Source organism: Paroedura picta, chromosome 4, assembly GCF_049243985.1.
Source record: "Paroedura picta isolate Pp20150507F chromosome 4, Ppicta_v3.0, whole genome shotgun sequence".
Classification (NCBI taxonomy): Eukaryota; Metazoa; Chordata; class Lepidosauria; order Squamata; family Gekkonidae; genus Paroedura; species Paroedura picta.
The window spans coordinates 117,279,219-117,304,372 of record NC_135372.1 but is presented as its reverse complement, the minus strand read 5'-3'; the positions used below and the strand labels follow the sequence as shown (position 1 = coordinate 117,304,372).

Here is a 25,154-nt window from a genome sequence, read left to right as displayed (position 1 = left end):
TTTTCTTCTTCTTCTTCTTCTTCTTCTTCTTCTTCTTCTTCTTTACAAACCTTTTCGCTCCGAAGAACGAGACAGTATCGCTCCGCACTTTCGATTCTCTCCACCGAAGAGCGAGACTGTCTCACTCTGAATGTTTGAATCATTTTTTTCTGTAATTCAAAAGTTCTTAATTGCATTTCCTTCATCATATTTAGAGGAACGTGGATTCAGTGCAGTAACCAATTTATTAACAAAAAAAAGAAACCGATTGCAAATAGTCAATCGCGGTGATTTAAGATTACTGCTGATGAAAATAGAGCCGAGGATGACTAAATTGATAGCAGCACACCAGGTTCATCCTCCTCATCAAGATGATTTCGAATGTTTTAACTTTTTTTGTATTACCTTTCTATTCTGAGTTCAATAAATAGTTTCATAATTTCAAACTTCAATATTTCTAATTTACACCTTTCTTTAATATATTTTACGAAAAAGGTAGAAACATTAATACATATATCTTTCTAATCTGGCAAACTGGGTTTGATTCCCCACTCCTTCCCCACATGCAGCCAGCTGGGTGACCTTGGGCTCGCCACAGCACTGATAAAGCTGTTCTGACCGAGCTGTGATATCAGAGCTCTCTCAGCCTCAGCTACCTCACAGGGTGTCTGTTGTGGGGAGAGGAATGGGAAGGCAACTGTAAGCAGCTTTGAGACTCCTTCAGGTAGAGAAAAGCGGCATATAAGAACCAACTCTTCTTCTTCTAAAAATGCATACATATTGGAAACCTACGGTGCAGTGCTAGTAAGGTGCCTTCCTGAGACTGCCATTCTCTCTGCCTCATAACCTTGGCAAAGGACATGGAAACTGAGCCTTCGGGGAGGGCGGTATATAAATCTAAATAAATAAATATCCAAGGTATGCAGTAACAGAGCCTCCAAGCTAAAAGCAGTACTTTGGGGGACAGCCCTGGCAGTCAGGGAAGTTGCCCTGCTGAGTAGCCAGAAGGTAACATTTCTGATCAGCATTCCAGTATTTCCTTTATTCCCGTGATTCTAAATCTGTGGTGTCAGCCATTCTCTCAGTATCAGACAAGACCTGGCTGCCAATTCTGAGTTGGGAAAGACTTGGAGTTTTAGGGGACACAACCTGGGGAGAAGAGGGATTCCAAATCAGCTGTTTTCTCTGGGAAAATGGTCATCTAGAGACAGTAATAGGAGGTGGTCTTTAGGTGCCATCTGGAGGTTGGCAGCCTTTCTGCAAGTTCACAGCCAACTGGAGCCTTTGTTCATCCAGTTCCAACACAACACAAAGAGCCTGAGCATGTGAAAGTTGGGGGACAAGTTCTGGGGGACCCAGAAGCCTCCTCACAGTTTTGTGACAATTTGGTTGGCCCTAGCAGAAGATATCAACCATTCAGAAACCCAGATCTTAGATCACAGGGTATTACTAGTGAAGAACTCATAGCTGCCGCAAAATGACCATGATAATGCTAAGAATGTCCTGCAAGTTCAAAAGAAGAGAATCACGCAGCAGCTGTGAATGGTTTGCCAGTGCGAGAACGGCCCTTCAAAATGATTCCTGCCTTAACTCTGCTAAGAAGAGGCAGGCACAGCACACTTCGACACTTTTGATCTGTTTTGTCTCCCTTTCCTGTGCAGAAAACATTGTGAGAATTGCTGAGTCCCCACTCCCTGAATGTATTGAGCCTATCTGAATTTGTGTGCCTGAAGAAACTGACTACAGCAGGGGTAGTCAAACTGCGGCCCTCCAGATGTCCGTGGAGTACAATTCCCATGAGCCCCTGCCAGCGTCTGGAGGGCCGCAGTTTGACTACCCCTGGACTACAGTGTAGTGGTCAGCTCCCCCTGTCCATTCAGTATCCCCATTCAGACCTGCAGAGCTTTGGTCTAGAGCCCAGCTCTGTGGACCATCTTTGTATCCACTGTTACAGCCTCTTTCCCTCACCAAGAAGCAATATTAACCTCTCCTAGGTCCTTGTTCTCCCTGAATGGTAACCAGTTGCTGGCTGGCCCATACACATAGGTAAAGGTAAAGGTATCCCCTGTGCAAGCACCGAGTCATGTCTGACCCTTGGGGTGACGCCCTCTAGCGTTTTCATGGCAGACTCAATACGGGGTGGTTTGCCAGTGCCTTCCCCAGTCATTACCGTTTACCCCCCAGCAAGCTGGGTGCTCATTTTACCAACCTCGGAAGGATGGAAGGCTGAGTCAACCCTGAGCCGGCTGCTGGGATCGAACTCCCAGCCTCATGGGCAGAGCTTTCAGACTGCATGACTGCTGCCTTACCACTCTGCGCCACAAGAGGCTCTCCCATACACATACTGTGCATTTAATTGATAAGCCCTCATTAGTTTAGGTGAGTTTGTGCGCGTTACAGGCAAAATCACTCTTTTATCATTCCCTCTGTATCCCCAGATGTGAAACATTGGTACATTATGAAACTCTCTCTTGCCAGTTCACCATCGTACATCTTTTAGCTTTGGATTTCTGTGTGGGTTGTTTTCATATTTCTGTGCATGCTCATTTGACCTACTTTGCATGTTAGCATTCTCTTTACTGAACAGATGACATCTCATAGATAACTGGGGGGGGGGACGATTTCTATTTAGGGAGAATCAAATTGATTGTGCAGCCTCTGCCCATTTTGATGGAGTTTTGTTCCCTTGGGATTTTATTTTATTCCCAGGGACATTTGCATTAAAATAGGTTCTCTTTCTGAAGAGTTCATCTGCTTCTGTCGCTTATTCAACACCTGAAGTCAAAAGCCTCTGTCTCATGGCAACTACTTATTTTCCCCCCAGCAGCCAGCTGTGGCAACACAAAAGGGTCTGATGGCTTGTGACAGGTGATAAGCATCACAAGCAGATATAGAAACAAATTAAAGAATCTTGGCTCTCTCTCTCTTTCTCTCTTTTTTAACCTGAGAAAACAGCAGATAAATGGAATTCAGAGTGTTCATCAGAGGTGACTGGGGTATGACCAAGTTAAAAGCTGCTCTGCATTTTATGGAGCTGCATTTGAGCTCCCTGCAATGAATACGTAAAGAATGCCAATCAGAGGCCACTAGAAGCATGTGCTGGAGATCCTTCATGGGCCTAAGACCTCCAGACACCGCTCCAGTGAGGACTTAGGGACACACATTTAGCCTTCCCAGTTTAATTTCTCCACACGCGGTTTAGGGAGGCAAGGACCTCTGCCATGTGGGTTCACACCACATTGAAAATCCTCCTTAAAATGAGCAAAATGACACACCCACATATTCTGTTCATGACTTGCCCGACAATTAATTCAGCTCACACATACACACAGAAGCAGCAGCCTCTGAAGCTGCTCTCACTGTTGAAAATTTCACAACTACAAAAGGGAAACAGAAAGACCAAAGATAATGTGGGAGGGAAAAGGAAGGAGAAAACCTTAGAAGCATCCTGCAAATTAGGTCCACTAGAACAGGGTTTTCCAACCATGGTACCATATAGTACCATATGGTACCATAAAGGACCCTCAGTGGGGTTTTTCAAAATGGTAGCCCTCCCACCCTGTGAAAGAAAAACTTTAAAAAAATCATCTACCCTTATTTGGGCAGGTTGACCCACCCCCTCCCAAAGTTGCCAATGATGGAGCTGGAGGGGGTGTGAAGGGGTGGAGCCCTGTCCATTTAAAACTTTGCCACCAGAGGCTCCTCTTACTTTCAGGTGGCGTGGCAAGGAGGCATGGCCAGCTGGCATCACTTCCTGGTACCTCAAAGTCTGAAAAATATTTCAGTGGTACCTCCATGGTCAAAAGGTTGGAAAAGGCTGCACTAGAGACTCCCCCCCCCCATTCCCAACACAGAGCAAGTCAGAAATGGGATTGCTGACAGGCATGGCAAAAAAAACGTCCTGTCTCTATAACCCTGCATGCCCCAGCCGGACACCAGTGAAGACAATGTGGCAACTTGGACGGCAGTGATGGCAGAGGATGGAGAAATCACTGTCCTCCTCAGGAGGGAAGGAGAAAAATGCCAGGACTCAGGGCACATGGCAGTGGGAGTGGCCCAGGCTGTACTGATGGCCATAGCTGGCTTCCTGACCACCCTCCCCTCCCCTCCCCTCCCTCAATAAGGACAGGGCCCTCCTGCAAGAAGACCGGCAGTTTAAAGGTATTTTGACGGCAGTTCTTGTTCTTAAAATGTTCACAACCTGTTGTGCAGAGGTGTGAAATCCCTAGCTAAACAACTTGCTCTTCCAGGAAGGGCTGTTGCACTGCTAATTGTAGCTCGGGGCTGTGATTTTTGCTCATGGAAAACAAATTAATCAGCCTGGCACGACTTTGGAGAGAGCGACCTCCACTACTCTTGCAACACAAACACCCACCGGTGCATCTTTGTTCTTCCTCACTAGCCCTAGAAGGGAACCGAGAAAGGCCACCTGTTGCCTTTGGCCAGCCTGTAGTGCTCCAAGCACTAACGTTTCATTGCATGTATTTGCGGCAACTCTTGTTGCCTATGCCCTGAAGGGCGACTGTAAAACCCATTGCCATTTTTGGGTGTGTGCCTAAGCACATTACTACTAGGTGTGACGGGTTTTGTTCTGGACTTGACCATACCACACCAAAGTATCCGCAAGAATTCTCTTGGGCTTTTCAGTCTGCCTGAATGGCAGAGCAAGGGAAACAACAAAGCAACAAGAAAAGAAGGTATGGTTGAAACTCACCAGCAGTCGTATGATTTGTGTCTGAGCTGCTTCATTCACACAAGACATGCTTCCCTCATGCTCTTGCATAGCTCCTATTAGTTTCAAGCCATGCATTATTTTATTTGTTGATATGTTTAGGACCAGTTTTATAAAACCTTTCCAAGAACCTGCCTGAGGTGACCTGGAAAATAAGCACTACAAGCATCAGATCCAAAGACACACTAAAGGAGAAATTCAATAAGATCATTCATTTGGGATACCAAGAAGCAGCCCTCGGAGTCAAAAAGGGTTGGGGAGGTTCTGGAGAAAATTGCTTGAGGGATTTTTCCTGTTTTCTTTTGCAATCAAGAGAAAATACCCCAGATGCTGAGGAGAATTGCATAGGGAGATAATGAGCAGCAGAGAGAAGCTGGAGGAAGACCTGTTGTATAATGAATTGTTATAAGTAGAAATTTTCTATTTTTATCGCTGTGATTAGATTCTGAACTCTTTGAATCATCATTAATGTAACACCCTAGAAACAAGCTACAGCCTGAGCTGAATGCTACATTAAGTGTTCCTGGCTAATTCGGGGAGCATTTGAAATAGTGCGTGTAGGCAGACTGACGTCAGGCATGCCACAGTTGTAATTTAAAAAAAAAACTTCTGAAATTGGGAGAATAGCACATTTTGTGATCAACAAGTTGTTTGTTCTTTTATCTGGCTATGTATTAATATATGGTTCAGTTAACAGATTTGCCTATATTTAGAGGGATGCATGTATTTGGAGATACCAGAAATGCATAGCGATGGGTAAGAACTGAGCTCCATGTGGAGGAGGAGATGGTGGAACCCTGGACTATACCACATCATTCTGCAAGTGAGACCACACACCGTGACCATCTTTTAATAGCTTCAGTCATTTTTGTCAGAGAGTTTCAGGAGTCGTCAGTGTAAAAAGCTGGATCCTTTTTGAAGGCACAGCATAATAAGTGGTTTATTCACGCTTAGTATTTGTGCCTCTCGGTCGGTTTGATCCTTCAATGTTACTATACAGAAAAGTGAAAAGGAGATGGATGCATGTAGACTGATGCCATGTGTACCATATAAATGGTGATCTTGTGACATCAGTGAGGGCAGTGAGTGAAGGATCCTCAGGTTAGGGGCTTAGAACTGCTGCCCTAATCCAGTTACTAAGTCACCTTGGGTGCTCTAGGGTCTTGGGCAGTGAGACTCTTATTGCAAGGTTATAGGTATTTCTGACATAGGGCAGTGCAACTGGTTTCAATAGGAGAAATGTAAAACATGAGCTTAACTCTCCCACTGAAATGAAAAGAATTTAAAATTATGTAACTTTCTCTGGGTCATCCTGCCCTAACATATTTTCCATCCAACAATGCCTTTGTGGTACTTTTGACCCAAACAGTTCAATAAACAAAAGTATTGGGCTATTTGGTTAATGTAGCGAAGTTTTGTCCAGTCATACGGTGAATCAATCTCTCAAAAAGTATTGCAAAAAAGGACTTTCTACTTTTGACTAAAAGGATGCCTACCATCTGGTTCCTGTTCAATCTGAACTCCCAAGTAAAACTTAGCATTGTTTGACTTGAGCTTCCTTGTTTAGTTGGGCTTTCCTGGGATCCCTTGGTCCCAAAAGGCCAACAGGAGGGCTGTTTCTGGGGCTTCTGCAGTACCCCACCCTACCTTCAGAAGGCGCACAGAGGCTGCCACAGCTCCCTCCCCACCATGTCCACCAAGTAGAAAGAGGCCAGGCACCCAGGGCAACTTACTGGCAGCAGGACATGTTTTGAGGCTGGCTTCTCTTCCACCCAGCAAAATTTTGAAAATGACAGGAAGCTGGAGAGCTGATTCCTTATTACCTTTCTGGCTGAGTGCTGCCTCCTGATTGGGTCTAAGCTACCTGGGCGGGCCATTCCTGGATGAGGGCCAAGCAGTTAGTGGGTGACTTGTCATTCTGGGTTTTATAAGGTTTATTACTGACTGATTCTTGTGCTCAGCAACCCCATTCTGTTCTGGTGTGTGGAGCACCTGTTGTAGCCCCAATCCCCAATGCAGTTTTATCAAAATTGAAGTATAAGCCATTTTAATCTGTGACCAGTGCTGATTTGTCCTTTATTTTGTACAAGACTGCCTTGCTCGAGGCAGTCAAATCTGCTAGGAGGGTGGGAGAACTAATGGCACTTTACTATGATCCTCTCTTTGCCAAATTAGTTAAAGCAGCCCTCAGACCCAGGATAGAGTTTCTCCCCAAGGTGGTGTCACAGTTTCACCTTCACCAAGACATCAACCCTCCAGTGCTCTTCCAGTCCTCAATGTCACCCTCAGAACAAACATTACACACTTGAGATGTGAGAAGGGCACTCCTTTTTTATTTAAAAAGGACACCAAATTCAGGAAAGACAGAATCTTATCTATGTTTCTGGGGGTCAATAAAGGCAGAGCCACATTGGCACAGTCTGTCTCTAGATGGGTTGTTTAAGCAATTAGTACACCTTATGCTGAAGCTAAAGTGTGTTGCCCCATCCCTCTGAAAGCTCACTCCACAAGGGCACAGGCTTCAGCAGAGGTCTGGGCCAGATGTGCTCTGGAGCAGGGGTAGTCAACCTGTGGTCCTCCAGATGTTCATGGACTACAATTCCCATGAGCCCCTGCCAGAGAACGCTGGCAGGGGCTCAAGGGAATTGTGGTCCATTAACATCTGGAGGACCACAGGTTGACTACCCCTGCTCTGGAGGACATTTGCAAAGCAGCAATGTGGTCCACCCCTTCTACATTTGTCAAGCACTATTCAATGGATGTGGACTCCAGAAATGACACTACAGTGGGAAAGACAGTGCTATAGGCAATGTTTCACTGATCAGCCCACACACCCCTCTTCTGGTAATTGAGCTTGCTCGGTACCCATGTGGGACCGCACAGAAGTCATGACAAATGGGGGCTTACTTCCCTGTAATGGATGTTCATGGAGTGGCCCACATCCCTCCTTCCTTTCCTTGTTGTAGGCTGCCAACCAAGCATAGGTCTCCTCATGGTGGCAAAGGGAACTGAGGGAGGAGTGCTTGCCCCACCACAGTCGCATGACCCTTTGGGTGGGAAAGGGATCACTGCAGACAGAGGGGAAGGGGAGTACTCCTAAAGCCTAGAGACTCCTTTAAAAGCTGTTTTCCACAGCAGACTAGCAATCTTGCAGTCCCCAGGCATGCCTGCACAGAAGGCCATTCCATGAGCAACTGTTACAGATAAGGACAACCCTGTTTTCTCTTTTCCTATTTCTACCCCTTACGTTACAGGTGAGTTCCCATACATTTTGTGTAGGGGTGTCTCCATTTCTGGTTTGTAAAATCCGAATGCAAGAGTAGTCTTGGAAATCAAAGCATTAACCTTGGTAGACCCAGGTTGTCACCACTGTTTGTTGAAGCTGTGAAGGTGATGTTCCTTTGTTAAGAGGCTTTCCGTTACAGTAGCTTCTAAATTAATTCTAAGCCTCATTCCAATGAATGCCTTCCTTTAATTTCACTCTTCACCCTCTTTTCTTACTACACGCTATTGACAAATGATTACTGTGTTTGAATAATGTATAATATCTCATCATTCTAATAACCATTCTGAAATGGAAATGGGTGTTACCAGTGATAGGCAGGACAGAGGATGGAACTATTAACCCTGCAGATGTTCAAAGAATAGGAGATGGAATGCTGGTTTCTTGGGGTCAAAATTTAGAAGGCAACAGAAGCTTCAAAGTGTGGATAGATGCAAAGACCAGATCTTTTCTCTTCATCAGACTTCATCTGGAGAGCACTTGGCACCCACTAAGGCTGATTTTGTAAAAACCTTTTCATCAGGAATAACCAGTGTGTGACAGAAGCGGCTGTTCACAGACCTTGATAAATTCACAAAGCTGGAGGGATCATGGATTTGAGAAAATTAATTTTATGCTTTTCATCCTCCCAAATTTAAACAAGGAAATGGAGGGAAAGGCTTTTTCTCTTTGTGGTTCTTTTCAGACGCATCACAGATTGCTAAAGGGAATTGAAATGTAATGAAAACGACTTAATCTGTCTGGGAGGGAGGCTGCAGTATGGAAAGGCTGCATCCCCTCTTGTCCTACTGAAGAGCCTGACAAAAGGGTAGAGGAAGGACATGAGCATGAAAGAGAGCCCCAAGAAGAAGGTCAGCCAAAGTCTATAACAATGTTTCCCAACCTGTGGATCAGGACCCAAAAGTGAGGTGTGAAGTATCTGAAAGGGAGTCCTGGGCCAGACCTCCCTAATGGGTGACCCTGCACTTCCCATTGTTCTTGTTTCTATTTTGGAAACCAATTAATTAATTGATTAACCAGTAAGAATATGTGAAAAGAATACATCTTTATTCAGCAGCTGCGGAATGAAAGAGGCATCTGCCAGACTCACCGAACAGAAGCCCCCCCTAAAATCCAAATGCAACCAGTATTTATACATATACATATTCATAATGGTCTTTTCCCAAACCTATCCAACTTTCTCCCATCATGCCCCCAAGATCAGCCTGTTACACATGCACTCTTTATTTTCTCTTTGTCCTGACAAGCCAATTAATATATATATTACCCAACTCAGGGATGTTTTTCTGCCCTGCTAATGGGACATTGCTCATGATAAGGACTTCTTGACTGTTCAAACGAAACCATTAACTCAAATGGCTCTTATCTAGTCTTGTTATTCCCTGTTGAACATACAGGAAACGTTCCTGCTTCTAATGCTAAAAACCTAGCTTGCTATCTCCAGCCCTGGAGGCTAACATATCAATATATATATATATATCAATATATCAATATATATCAATATATATCAATATATATCAATATATATCTATATCTATATCTATATCTATATCTATATCTAGATCTAGATCTAGATCTAGATCTAGATATAGATATAGATATAGATATAGATATAGATATAGATATAGATATAGATATAGATATAGATATAGATATTGATATAGATATTGATATTGATATTGATATATATTGATATTGATATATTGATATATATTGATATATTGATATTGATATATTGATATTGATATATGATATATATATTGATATATATAATTATTATTTAAGTATTTCCTACAAAACTACATTTCCAGGATATACAAGAGTGAAGTCCTTGATATTAAAATGGGACTGGAGAAGGAGGGATGCAGAAGTAGCATTTGGTAGATGGTTTAGTAGCTCTCAAGGAAGCAGCAAAGGAGGTAAATTTTGCTTGAAAAAAGGAGAAGAGAATAGGGAGTGACATGGAACCAGAGCCCCTGCTGGGTTAAACAGGGAGAGTTATAACCTCTTTCTATTAGCTCCCCCCACCACCACCAATGTTCTGAGACACCTCCAGCTCCACTGCTGAGCAGAGACGTGAGGGGGCCAACAACCCAGCTTCCCTCCCAATTGCCATGCAGTTGCTCTCTGCTCACACCACTGCTCCATGTGTGATTGTGTCAGGACAGCCTGAGCATGCATGCTGAGCAACCAGCAGAAGGTGCAAATTGAAATGGAGAACAGATGGAGAACTCACCCTTCTGTTGTGCTCCTCAGTAGTCCTGTGGAACTAATTTAAACTAGTGTTGCTCTTCCTCTCCCCTGGCAAGCGTAGGTACCCAAAACCCAGAGGTGGATGAGTCAAGGATGTGCTTGGCCACTTTGCTTTTTTACACCAGGTGTAAAACTTTTTCTGAGGCTGCAACTGATTCCACTAGCAGACAAAAGGGAGCCGCTTTGAATATCATCCTAGAAAAGAAACCCTTTCAAAATACAAAACACAGCATGCTGGGGGATAAAGCTAAATAGCTGTCTATATTTAGGAAGTGCTTATTTCCATGGGAGAGGATTCAAATACACGGTCTCTCCTCACTCCTTTCCATTTGCAGCCTAAAATGGAGCCATCAGCAAATCCTTCTCCCCTTGATTCTATCAAATATAAGCGGGCTTTTGGCCTGGGGGTGCTTGATATACACCTGGCAGATGTGAATGTAAGGGCTCCTATGTTCAACATTAGATTTCCAGGTGGGTTCAGTTGTCCAGGCTTTCTCCAGAATCTGGACATGTTAGACTTGCATGACTTCCATACTGGGCTGCATGGGAAAGCAGGGGAATAAGAACTCACCATGCAAGTCACTGAAGCTCCTTTTCCTATAACTGGAGAGGAATGTCATTCAACATATTATGTCTACTATGGTCCTTAGATTGCCATACTATGCATTTTCTGTTTCTTTAAAACAGCTGAAAAGATGAGGAGAGAAATGTACAGTGTCACATTCCTCCACATGCAGCCAGCTGGGTGACCTTGGGCAGGTCTCTTAGAGCTATTCAGTTAGGGAGCTGTCTTGGTCTGTAGCAGCAAAACAAATTCAGAGTCCAGTGGCACCTTGAAGACCAACAAGGTTTTATTCAAGGTGTGAGCTTTCGTGTGCACGCACACTTCCTCCGATACGATGTCGTGGAATGGAAGTAATCAGTTCATACATATAGGCAAAGTGTGAGAGTAAATATACAGCATAATGAAAATGGTTAACAGATTCCAGAGGTAAATAGGAAAAAAGCAGTAATTAGGATTTGTTTGTATTCACTTGAGGTTGAATTGCATGGGAAACATTTGGCGTACAATATCTCTTAGAGCTGTTCTTGCAGAGCAGTTCTCTTAGAGCTCTCTCAGTCCCACCTACCTTACAGGGTGTTTGTTGTGGGGAGAAAAAGGGAAAGTATTTCTAAGCCACTTTGGGACTCCGTTGGGTAGTGAAAAGCAGGGAATTAAAAAAACTATTCTTTGTGTACTGGGATATTTTTCTGGCTAAGAAATGCCTACAGGCCACCACTGTTCTCTCTCTCTCTCTCTCTCTCTCTCTCTCTCTCTCTCTCTCTCTCTCTCTCTCTCTCTCTCTCTCTCTCTCTCTCCTACCGTTGTCTCTACCCACAGAGCGCAGTGGCTCACTGCTGTCTCAACAAGGCTCACAAAGGAAGTGTGATACAGCAGTGCTCATTCCCCCATTGTTAGCGCATCTTATAGCCAGGTAGCATCTTGGAAATTGGCTTGTTTTCACAAAGAGATTTGCTTTTTTGAGTTAAATTCTCAAAAGACCCAACTTTAATCTGCAAAACAGGAACCACTTGTTTTTCCCCCAGCTGCATATACCCATCTGTTTTTCTTCTTCTTCTAATTCTTTCCTGCTGTCCCATCTTTCTATCCTTGCTCAGGACTGAGCTTCTGCGATACGTGACTGATTACGGAACATGATCTGCCCACTGAATATAATTTATAACCCTTGTAAGACCAATGGACCTATCCTGCTGTGACAGACCAGCTTTAAAAGGGGCAAACACTTACCTGGAGGAACTCTTCACTCTCAAAATATCTCTTTGCTTCACACAGAAGAAGAAGAGTTGGTTTTTATGCCCCGTTTTTCACTACCCAAAGGAGTCTCCAAGCAGCTTACAATCGTCTTCCCTTCCTCCCCCCATAACATACAACCTGTGAAGAAGTTGAAGCTGAGAAAGCTCTGAGAGAACTGTAGTGGCCCAAGGTCACCCAGGTGGTTGCATGTGGAGGAGTGTTGGCTCAGTTCCCCAGATTAGAGGCTGCCACTCTTAACCGCTATATCACACTGGCTCTGAGTGCAGAGTATACTGGATGACTTGTTTTGCTTTGCCAGCCTCCTTTTTAAATCCCCAAACTAGTTATTTTTCAATCCACTCTACGTCACGCCTGAGTGTTTGGTATATCTCAGGTACTGAGAATGGCCCAGCCCTCAGCTTCATTGTATTACCTCCCGACCTTTCTGCTCCCTTCCTGACACCTCACGAAGGGTGGACTTTGCCACCTAAGACAGTGTGCTTCACCACTTTCTGATCCGTTTCCACCTTGGCTCATTCTGCCTTTCTGTTTCTTTCCTGTGCCCTTTCCTCAAATGTTTATTATTTGCGCCCTGGGGAGAGCTCAGCTCTGAGGCAGCAGCTGCTTCCCAGCAGGGTTCGTGTTTGCACCTAGTCATGCGACTCAGTTTGACAGACACCCAGGAAGCTTAACCTGTTGGCTGAGGGTCAACAACTGAGCCAGGGACTCAAGAAGGGATTAGATGCCAAAGATCCTCCAATTTGCAGCATGCTGGCCTTTAGCCAGCTCTTCCTCTTTACATCCTCTTTAACAGCTACTTGCTTAACTTACAGTAGCCGGATTCTAAAGCTTGATTCTGCTGAAGAGATAGCGAGGGAGAGGGAGAAAGAATGATTTCCCTGCTACTTTAGTATGCCAACCCTGCAACAATCCCCATATCGGGAATTTTCATGATTGACTGGGCTGCTAGGTTTCTGTGTAACCTACCTAAGATAGGGAGGCAACATAATAATAAAAAAAATAGATTCATTGAGTGCTTTGCACATCCATATGTCAAGGAGATACCCCAAGGGCAAATAATCCATTCTTCATTACTCCCCCCTATCCAGGCACCCCAAACAAGTTAATCCTATCTATTAAACGTGGGGATTTTTTGGGTTAAAAAAGCCATAGCAAGTAAGATGTGCTGTGTCAAATCACTTCATATTTATTTGCTGCCTTTATATTCCCTCTTTCTGCCAAGGCATTCAAGGCAGTTGGCAGTATAAAATATTGAAACACAGAATAGAAGGTACATAAAAGCAGCAGATGGCCATCTCCAGAAGTCAACGGCAGGAGCTCCTGAATGAAACTTTTCCACCCTAATATGGTCCCTGCCCATACAGCTGGTGACCAGCCAAACCATGTGATGTCTACCAGTGATGCAATGTGGCTGCCGCCCCATCTCTTTTGCAGACCCAACTGCACTTGGGTAGCACCAATAGGAAGTTGATTAAGACCCTGGTGGTTTGCCATACATGGGCTGGCCAGGTTTATCAGAGCTAAAGAAAGAACCATGATGCAAAGAATTGGGCACACCTTATAAAAGAGCTGAGAGTTTCAGAGCAAAGGTGGGCTAAGAGAAGAAGGAATTCTGCCTCCTTTTTTCTGGTGGGCATCTGTTAGAGCACACTGACTGACAAGGAGCCCCATAATTACTGTCTAAAGCTGCCGTATGGGAATGGGTGCTCCTGCTCCTCACCTCTGCTCTACTGCTGTGGTCCTTCTGTCCATCCCTCTGAGATTTGAAGGATCCCTTAGGTAAGGAGTATGATTCCTACCAATGCCATCCAAACAGGGAAGAAAGTGGGGAAATGACTGCCAGGAAACTGTTTTGACTCTGTTTACATTTACTAAGGATATGAAATGGAATAACATAGCCTAGTCTCATCAGATCTCAGAAGTGGCTTAAGAAGTAGCCACATCGTCTGGGTGCTCCAATTGGCTCAACAGTGATGACCAGTGGTGGAGCCCCTGAGTTGAGGCAATCTCTCCCTCCACAAGTGCCGTGGGCCCACACTTGAGTGTCTCCCAGACAATAACAAGAGCAAGGGAAGGAGAGAGGAAGCCTTGGTGAGCCTGTCCAGAGCAGGTTATTGTTCTGCTCTGGTTAGACCTCACTTGGAGTCCTGTGTTCACTTATGGACATCACAACTGAAGAAAGATGTAGAGAAACTGGAGCGTGTCCAGAGGAGGGCTACAAAGATGGTGAGGTGTTTGGAGACCAAGTCATATGAGAAGTTGAGGGAGCTGGTCAGTTTAGCCTGGACAGATTAAGAGGTGATATGATAACCATTTTCAAATACTTGAAGAGCTATCTTATGGAAGATGGAACAGGGTTGTTTTTGGTTGTCCCAGAACCTATAGGATAAAATTAATTCAAAAGAATTTTTGGCTGAACATCCAGAAGAAGTTCCTGACAGTGAGAGCTGTTCCTCAGTAGAACAGGCTTCCTCGGGAGGTGGTGAGTTTCCCTTCTTTGGAAGTTTTTAAGTAGAGGCTAGATAGTCATCTCACAGAAATGCTGATTTTATTAATTAAGGCAGATTGTGAGTGGATGGGCAGGAAGGGATGTCCCAGTGTATGTCTATTGTGACCCTTATTTGCATACCCAGAGAATTGCTAATTGTCGCTGTGGGATGGTAGGGGTATTTCCTCCAGGCCAGGCTGGATTCTGGAGGTTTGTGGTGGAAGGATAATTTGGGCATGAAAATTTGGGGTCACCACTGGTGGGCAGGAAGTTGTGAGATGCTGCATAGTGCAGGGGATTGGACAAGATGACTCTGGAGGCTCCTTCCAACTCTATTATTCTATGATTCTAGGTCCAGGTGAGCCATCAAGACCATGGGGGATGGGGGAAGGAAGCCTCGGCAAGCCCATCAAGAGCACCATGGGGGGGTGAGCCTGGTGGCTGCAGGGGAGCTTAGGGGCTGCATTGAACCTCGTGAGAAAGTAGGGGGAGTTGGGATCCCCCTGCAAGTATTGTGGGGGCCCACTTTTGTATTGATTATGTCCTGATGGCATCCGGGTATTCTATCACTACAAAATAAAATAATTCCTTTTAAAACTATATAAGGATGGGCACAATTTGTTTAAATGTTCTTCCTAAGCCCATGGAAACAAATGGGAAATACATGAGCTATAATAAGACTTCACTGTGGCCTATGGCACTGACAGAATGGATTTCATAGTGTGAAGAGTTGTCTTTCCCCCTGTGATGTGTATCCTAGCTTGTAAAGCATATGCCTAGTCCTACATCAGGCCTACATAACTTGTGACCTTGGATGATAGCCAAGCTGGACAGATGGCCTCATCAAGATCATTTCCTGCTTCTGGTGATGGTGGCCAGGAAACCAAAGCTTCTAAAGAAAGCAGGCATAAAAATGCAATAATGCACCTGGTTATCCTGACTATTTCCGCAAGGATGAAAGAATCCCTTTGCCGGAGGGTAGGAGCTAATTGCCTACAGCAATCAGGAAGGAAGATTTGATGGCTATTATCTTAGCATGAATAGCCACAAATGCTCTTACTAATGTGGGATTGTACGCAAAGGACTCTGAGTTCTTTCTCTCCTATATGCATATTTATGGGCAGATCCATATGAATGTTCCAGAGCCCAAATACATGATTGATGTTCCTGAATTGCCCTTGACCTTTCTGCTTGTCCAATCAGCTTTGCTGTGGGGAAAATCATGGCCCATTGCTATGCTGCCCTGCCTGTTCCACCGAGTCACTTGCCTCATCTCTATGCAAGTTGTTCTTTGCAGTCTTATCATTACCATCGCAGTGAATCGGAGAGCGTCTCACAGCTGCTTGCTTCTAAACTCTGGAGTGCCTGGTGTACAATAGCATGATGAGGAATGGAAAAGGAGCCAAGCCAAAGCAGTTGGCAAGCCAGAATGTATAAGCATGCAAATAAAAGGATAATGTTGCCTTTCGTTTCCCTGCAAGCAGTTCTCAAGGCACAGCCCTTTTATGCTCTGATAGATATGGCGGAAATGGGCAGCGGATCCAGGCTTGCAAAACCTATAGGCAAAATACCCTCTTGATGTCAAGAACAAATCCATAAGGGAAAGCAAAAAACAGATACTCGACTCGTTCATCACTCGGATCCATGTTATGTGGGTTATTATACTACCTGGGAACCATACCTTTTGTCTGTGCTGAAATAATATGCTGGGATAAAGCTGAGAGTATGCAAGGTATTTAATACCAGAAGATTGCTGCATATAAATAGGGGGGAAACCATATGCAACTTGAATAAAAGAAGACAACTTTTAATAGATTTTTTAATCCTTTATTGTTATATAGTTGTGTTTGCCCACTATGCTACAGTGCATTTTCTTATATTGCACTTGAAACTAATTCCTGTGGCTGCCTATATTTGTTTGCTTGATTTTTGGTTGTGCATTTATTTAGCCCCATTCATTTCTGTTTGATTTGATCAGCTTAAATCTTACATGTTTTGTACTTAACTGGGTATAAATCAGGATTTTTTTCTTATAGGCTCCTTTCGTTTCTGTCTGAAACTAGCTCTCAGTCAGTTTTCCTGCAGAGAAAGATTAATCTCTGTCGATTCAGGATAATTCTAGAACTCTATTTATAAGATTATTGTAATGGACTTCAAAAGATGCAACTCAATTTAGGATGGCGCTGTGTGTATAGAATCCTATCCTGAGCGCTAGACTTGATGGGCGGTTGAAGTATAAATATGTGTTGTGGGGGAATGAGCTTGTGTTGGTGTATATATGTTGTGTATCAATGTGCTAGTAAACATCTCCCCTCACACTGAAGCATCTGGATTTCCCTGGCAATCTCTCTTTTTCTATTATCGCTGATTTGAATCTATGGCTTTATATATCCCCAGGCAAATTGCTAAACATTGTCACATCCCAAGCTATTAAAATGAGTAGATTTTTATATGAGAACAACTGAAAACATGGAGGTCAACTTCTCTGTGAGGTTCCAAGGAGAGATGGAACTCAAATATGAGTTGTTCTCATATAAAAATAGTACCAACATGGAGCAACATAAACGTATGCTGTCTTTTGAACTGATGGTGCCAGTTCCTGTGTCACAGAACCCTAATCTCCATTCATTCTCTCCATGACATTCATTTGTATTAGACAGTAGAGTACAAAGTTCTTGGAAAGGCATTTGTCAATCAGTCATTAATCTTGCCGTCTTTCTTTATTGATTCTAGGGAAATCTCCCAAAAGAGAGAGTGTGACCAAGGAACTGGACTGACAGAATCTTAGCATCCTCCTCCTGAAGCGATGCTCTAGGAAATACTAGCAGCATGAAGGGTTTAGGAGATAACAGAAGTCGCCATCTCTCTGATAATCTGGACTCCCCCCAAGAATCTCTTTATGCCAGCCAGGACAGGAATCCTTATCTCCTCAGCCCCACAGACTCATACACAATGGATCCTCGGTTCCCCACGCCAAACTCCCTTCATAGCGACTGTCTCCTTCCACTCAACAACCAGATTTCCAACAGCAGCACATTTCCACGGATCCATTACAACTCCCACTTTGAGGTGCCCGATGAGAACCCATTTCCAAGCCATGCGCAAGCCACCAAGATCAACAGGCTCCCTGCCAATCTTCTAGACCAGTTTGAGAAACAACTTCCCATCCACAGAGATGGCTTCAGCACTCTCCAATTCCAGCGAAGCTCTGAGTCCAAACAACGGAGCGAGAGCCCTGGAAGGATCCGGCATTTGGTTCACTCGGTCCAAAAGCTCTTTGCTAAGTCACAATCACTGGAAGGTGCCTCCAAAGGCAGCATCAATGGCAAGAAAGGCACAGAGGACTCAAAGCAGAACCGCAGGAGCAAGAGTAAGGACAGGGCAAAGACTACTGAAACCAAGCGCAGGACCAGGTCCAACATATCGGGATGGTGGAGCTCTGATGACAATCTAGACAGTGACACATGCAGTTATCGTAACCCTATGGGACTCATGACACTTGGCCGGCAACCAGATCACAGCCAGCCTAGGTACTTCATGCACGCTTACAACACAATTAGTGAACACATGCTGAAATCCTCCAAGAGCAATAATGACCTCAAGGTCACCCCTTGTACCAACATCCCCATCAACAGTGAGTCCAACTACATCAAAAGAGGCTCCTGGTCCACACTTACGCTCAGCCATGCCCGGGAGATGTGCCAAAAGGCTTCTGCTACCATCGACCGAGCTCTGCTGAAATCCAAGTCCTGCCATCAAGATTTAGCCTATCAGTACTTGCAGGTCAGTGCCATGACTGGGGGTCTTCTTCCAATGACATGCACGTTCTGTATAAGGCACTCTTTTTCAGTGTGGTCAAGGCTGTTGTTTGCAGGAAGGTCACAGGATTAAATCACTAATTCTAGGGGTAAGTCAGTTAGGCTATCTTACCCTGTGCTTGCCTAATTAGAAATAGGTCAGGTCAAGAAAATTACAATAGAAACTGAGTTATTAAGGTAAGATTCTTGAAGAGCTCATCTAGTCTGATTTTTTTTAGCTGAACATAGATCATTGTCATTCTTGCACTATACTAACTCCTAATATGAAACATAAGCTAAATAAGAGAAACAGTAAATTTATTGATGGAACCATATGTACCAATGATACCAGCAGAAAAGGACTGAGTCACAGGTAACCTATGCTCCACTTATTTCAGTGTCATTTAATGATAACTATTCTGAATCGTGCTGATTAAAACAAAAAGAATCATGAAGATAAAACTAAAGGCACAAAACTGTGTGCAGAAATCAAAGGATAAACCAAAGCAGTATGGGTGGCAGATTCATGAGGAAAAGCCCCAAGTGAAACAGTATGTTTGTAAGAGGGGCACAATCATTTTTTGTAAGATGGGCAAGAATCATCCCTGATTCCTGGCATTGCATTATACTGGCAACTGGGCAAAGAAGATGTTGCCTTCCGGGCTAATGTTCATACACATAAAACTCAGTTTGGTCTGGACAGTATCTGTGACCCTTCCCTAATGAATAGCTCTGCTGCTTTAGACAGCCCTATTCCTTCTCTGTCTGAAAGTCAATGAACCTGTGGCAACTGGAAATTGCTCTCTAGAAAGAAAACCTTCATAAATATTGGCTGTCAGTGTAATTTTATTGGAGAGTTTCAGTCATCAAAGCTGTACTAAAGGAAGTTATATAAGTAGGAGGTGAAAGTACAGGAACAAACACTTAACAGGACTCTAAAGCATTTTCTCAAAGATGGTAGATGAGCCATTGGCACCCATGGGATCTCTTCTTAGTCCTTATAGACTAGGCTTTCTCAGCCAGGGTTTCTAGGCAACCCTGGGGTTTCTTGACAGTTCTGGAAGGGTTTCCTGAATGGGTAGCAGTTAATTTGTTTTAATATATATTTTTAATTTGTCAGGTGATACAACCATGTATGGTCATGTCAACCTGTTTCCCCGCCCCCTCAAATGACTAATGATGGGTCTAGAGTGGGTGGGGAAGGAGGTTGGGAGGGGCCCCAGGCATGTACATAGATATGCTTTTCAACCATATTCTGCACAATCGCAACACTTTTATGGTTTCCTGATTCCTGAAGAAGGTTTCAGAGGTTTCTCAATGGTAAAAAAGTTGAGAAAGGCTGTTACAGGCAATAACTTTTTAAACAGAAAATGTCCCGGGGGGTTAATCAAACACTATATTGTCAGTTTGTGAGTGTCTAAACTTCTTTACACAATACAAGAAATGACAATGTCAATGCAAAATGAAAAAAATACGTTATTTATCAAAGGTCAGTTATTTGAAAGGGATGAAAGATGATGTATTGGCATGAACAGACAGCATTAATGGGGGAACTACTAGTTTGTGTATGCTGTGGTTGCAAGTAAGCAAACAATGTCCATTCCACAGTAAATGTGGAAATAACCATAAATCTAATTCCTGCATTCTTTTTGGAATCCTTTTGCCCCCCCTCTCCCTTTCAGACCTCATTTATGGTCATTTTTTTTCTAAATATCAAGAACACAATTGCAATGCCATAGGCAAAGTACTATAAAGAATTCTCAAAGTTACAGGTCTTTTCTTTCTTTTTTCTGTAACCATTTCCCTTATTTGCTTAATTAGCTGCTCCCTATTCACCCAGGGCGGCTGGAGCATTCCAGAATTGATCCTTAATTTTCAGGCTTTGTTTCTAGAGGAGACAGTTTAATAATGCTTTCTCTTTGCAGGCAATGGAACTGCTCATTAATTATCTTTTTTAATTTGGTTAGTTATATGCTTACAAAATTATGACCATAAAAATTAAAGAACAATTAATGAGCAGTCACTTTAGCCATAAAGGAAAAAACAGTAAAAGTACCTCTCCTCTACCAGAGAAGCAAGAGCCTTAATTAATGCTTGATTCAGCCAGCAGGAATGAACATGGGAGTATCCAGTTCATGGAAATTTTAATAAGGGATTAAGCAAATCGCCATTTCAGTCTCCCTCCCAATCTCCCATCTCGATACAAAGACTATGAATTCTTCCAAGATTTACTGAGGAAATTTATTGGAAATGCGCTGAACACATTAAATTAAAATGTAATAATTATTGTTGTTCTTGTTTAGTCCTTGTGTGGCTTGTTTCACCAGCCTAGTTAAAGAGAATAGGCTATTTCCAATAAAACATCAAACTATTACACGAATAAAAGAACACAGGCAGAAGATAATAATCAGAACTGAGTGTATAAGACACACCATGATGATCATGTTATTAACAGAGTTGTTGTGGATCATTGATTCCTAGCTTCTGTTGTGATGAACTCTGGGGAACTTTTTGCTTCTCCATCCGTGAAGATGCCCAATCCTCCAATAAATCTCTGAGCCTGCTCATGTTAGCTAGTGGCAAAAGACAATTGGCCAAATTCTTGAAGTAATAATTTTATTATACTTTACTCCACCCTTCCTCCAAGAATTTCAAGGATGTATGTGTGGTCCCCTCCACCCAAACATCATACTGACCTTGTGCAGCAAAGCCAAGTTGGGAGAGTATCTAGTTCCAAACTACCCGCTGTACCATGGTGCTAATGCCACTTGTCCCTAATTATAGGTGTACGTCAGTTTAGGCTGTCTCTCGAGCCAGTATGGTGTAGTGGTTAGGAGTGCAGACTTCTAATCTGGTGAGCCGAGTTTGATTCTGTGCTCTCCCACATGCAGCCAGCTGGGTGACCTTGGGCTCGCCACGGCTCTGATAAAGCTGTTCTGACCAAGCAGTAATATAAGTGCTCTCTCAGCCTCACCTCCCTCACAGGGTGTCTGTTGTGGGGAGAGGAAAGAGAAGGTGATTGGAAGCCACTTTGAGACTCCTTCTAGTAGAGAAAAGCAACATATAAAACCAATTCCTCCCTCCCTCCCTCCTTCCTTCCTTCCTTCCTTCCTTCCTTCCTATAGGATAAGCACTTCAATAACAGAACTAAGTCCATTTATAGTTGCATAAGTCTGGCTGTGTTTCCAAGGTTGTCAGTATCTCTATACACTTCTTGTCCAATTTACTTGTGTGTGTAAAGTGCTGTCAAGTCACAGTTGACTTATGGTGGGCCAGAAAGGGGCTTTCAAGGGAAGTGGAGAGGTAGTTTGCTATTGCCTTCCTATGCAGAGTCTTCCCTGGTTGTCTCCCTTTCAAAAATTGCCCCTGCTTAACTCCTGAGATCTGACCAGATCATACCATGTCACAAGTTATTTCCCTGTACACAAAGAACAGTACACAAGAAAGCAAAGGGGGACCTGGGGATCCCCTGGAATTACAGCTTGTCTCCAGACTAAAGAGATCAGGCTTTTTTGGACTCCTTAGCATCATTCTCCACAGAGGTCCCTCCCTGCCCCAAATCCCACCCACTTCTGGCTCCACCCCCAGGCTCCAGGTATTTCTCCATACAGAGTTGGCAACCCTACAGTATAAGGGGTGGGGAAAGCTCTAATTCCTAGCCCAGCAGTTTCTGAGCCCTGCAGTCCCCTTTAGCCTCTTCCCACACCCAACACTGTCTCCATGCATATCCGTACACAGTAAAGCATTAGGGGAATCAGTTTATTGCTTGTATATTTTATTTATTTATTTATTTATTATATTTATATACCGCAGTCCTCCTCCTCCTCACCCTCCTTTCCTCACTGGATGTCACTTATTTGTTATCCAGAACAGACTAGCTAGATGCCCTGAAAATCCACGATCACCATATTTGGGGAGTTAGACATAAGTATCAGATGAAAGCTTTTGGGGCATACTATGTGTTTCCCAGTCAATGGGAAATTTAAGAAGATTTCTGCAGGCCTGCCTTCCTTTGAAACTGAGAAAATAGAAAAAATGAACGTGTGGCTTCCAAAATGTGTTTCTATGGGTTTCTTTTAACATCCAATAAAGATGATCCCAAAAATATAACTTTCAAATCCTAATGTTGATGTGTCTAATAATAAAATTCAAATTATAGGTAATATATGCCAAGGGGTCCAGATACATTGCCCATTTTCAAAACACTTCTTTCATCAGTGGCAATATACCTTCATTCAAAATAATACCTTTCCATTCATAGAGTCTTTACTTATTTTGAGTTGTCTCATAAATTGGCAGAAACGCTCATAATTATAGGAAGAACCTTAGCGTAACTCCTAGGTACAGTTTCTCCATTTGGCAATCGACTAGCCTTTTCTATTTTTCCCCTTGAAAAGGATGCAGGAGATCTTCATGAAAAGTCTGTTTATTTTGCAATGGGCCAACAGCTATGGGGGAGCAACTGGGAGCCCACAATCCATGTCATCAGCCAGGCATTTCAGCAGCAGGGTTCAGCAGCCATATTTGCTATCCTGATGGGTCACCTTGCTAGCAGAGGGTGTACTTTGGCTTTCAGGTCAGTCGAATCACAAAATTCGAGAAGTCTGTAGGCTGACTCAGTCATAGCTCCTTAATATGAACCACTTGCAGACTACCTGAACCACTATTGTATTTCCTGCCTGCCAGCTTGGCTATCAGCCCTGACATCAAGTAGCATCACTAGGGGGTTTCAGGATCCAGGTTGCACAACTCTCTCTTTTGGTGTAATGGTTTGGTGTAGTGGTTAGGAGTGCGGACTTCTAATCTGGCACGCCGGGTTCGATTCTGCACTCCCCCACATCCAGCCAGCTGGGTGACCTTGGGCTCGCCACTGCACGGATAAAAACTGTTCTGACCAAGCAGGAATATCAGGGCTCTGTCCGCCTCACCCACCTCACAATTGTGGGGAGAGGAAAGGGAAGGTGAATGTAAGCCGCTTTGAGCCTCTTTCGGGTAGAGAAAAGCAGCATATAAGAACCAACTCTTCTTCTTCTTCTAACTCAGGCTGGAAGAACAGACAATACTCTTCCCCAGGCAAAATCACCTAAAGCCTTGTCCCTGGCTTCCAATTTAAAAACAGTCCTTTGCGTTTCATTAGGCTGAAGAGACACCCTGAAGGGATCCTTGCTCACTGGGCACTGGACAGATTCAAGTGAGTAGCCATGTTGGTCTGAAATAGCACAAAAAAAATTGAGTCAGATAGCCCTTTTAAGACCAACAAAGATTCCTTCAAAGCATGCGCTTTCGTGTGCATAGACAGTTCACCTGCACTTCATTTTGTTTGAGGCCAATGGCACTGCCTGCAAATGCAATGTGAAGATTATGATATCTTTCCTAGGCCCACAACTAAGGCTGCCAGCTCAGAGTTGGCCTTAGTGGTAGAACTGTGGGGGTGGGATTTGGGGCAGGGAGGGACCTCAGTGGAGTATAATGCTATGGAGTCCACCCTCCAAAGCAACCATTTTCTCCAGGGGAACTGATCTCTGTTGCCTGGAGATGAGCTTTAAAGCCAGGGAATCTCCAGGTCCTAACTAGGGACTAGCATCCCTATCCACAACAGTGTTGTCCTGCCAGGTTTTTCCAATACTGATACTGTCCTGAAATCTTTCTGACATTGGACACATGTGAATCTTGGATTTTATGGAGAGAAACATTTGTGCCTTCTGTGGTGACATATCCTCATTCTTTGAATGATCCTTCTGATATTCCTTCGTTGTACTATCATGGAATTCCTGTAGGCTGGGGCTGGAGATAGAGAAATGCCTTGCTGCAGAATTTTCTCTATTTTCCAAAGTTGAGACACGGAAGTTGTAAGGGATAAAGCTCTTTTTTATATCCAGCCATGGTGCGTTCTGTACCACCAGACTAGGGGAATACACAGCCTTCAGGTACTTGGAAGTTTTGTTCATATTTTAGGGGAAACAGTCCGTAGGGATTTCCTACAACCATCTATTATCCAAAATGGGACAGTCTCCAAATGCTGTACAATGTGAATTGCCAAATAATTTGGGAGGGATGCTCATTATATTTAGAACTGTATTGTTCAGGAATCTGCACAAAAAGCCATCCAATTACCAGGTGGTAAAACCTTGAAGCAACGCTGATGAGCAGCCTCCTGCCAGGACAAAATACGGTGATCCAGGATAAAATGGGCACACAGAAAGGGACGTGTTGACTAGTCTCCTCTACCAAGGGCATGTGCAGAAACCAAATCAACACCATCATGTCTGCTCTTACATTTCATTGCTTTTGGATTTGCAACTAGTGCCACACACACCTCCCACCAGAGCGGCTGGAATAATAGCACAGTGACTGAAATGACATTTCCATGCTTCCCAAGGGACTTCTGTCCCCTGAGCAGTCAACTAGAACCCAGTGACATGGGCACAATGCCATGATTGTATATTTCAGAAATAGTGATTAAAACGAGAAATGAGGAAGCGGGGCATTGCCATGACTTGAGGCAAACAGTTCAGCCATACCAGAGGTCAATGATATTTGGGTCTGCAGACTTCCAAAATTACAAGCAAGGAATCAGAAGCCCATGTTTTGAATTCTGAGATTCGTTTTGTTCATGTGCTTTCTCTTTTGGTGGCCTCGTTGACTTCCGGTAAATAGCCTCTGGACGGATTTTCCACTGACCCTACCCTCCAAATGGTGCAGACTGGAAATCTAAAATGTACAAGCCACAGTCTTTATAGTTGGGAACTAGTTATGAAACACAAACTGTAAACTGTGAGAAATGTGGTACTGACTATACCGTGAGA

The 25,154-nt window shown here is 43.7% G+C and overlaps 1 protein-coding gene across 4 annotated transcripts in view; it reads left to right on the top strand.

Moving 5' to 3' along the window:
* DLGAP4 (DLG associated protein 4) overlaps nucleotides 1–25,154 on the top strand; it is a 360,647-nt gene that overhangs the window by 234,473 nt on the left and 101,020 nt on the right. For all 4 annotated transcript variants that reach the window (XM_077335345.1, XM_077335344.1, XM_077335347.1 and 1 more), the window contains exon 4: nucleotides 17,285–18,334. In XM_077335345.1, coding sequence (XP_077191460.1) covers nucleotides 17,381–18,334 — 954 coding nt within the window. In that variant the 5' untranslated portion in view covers nucleotides 17,285–17,380. The remainder of the gene's footprint in view (nucleotides 1–17,284; nucleotides 18,335–25,154) is intronic.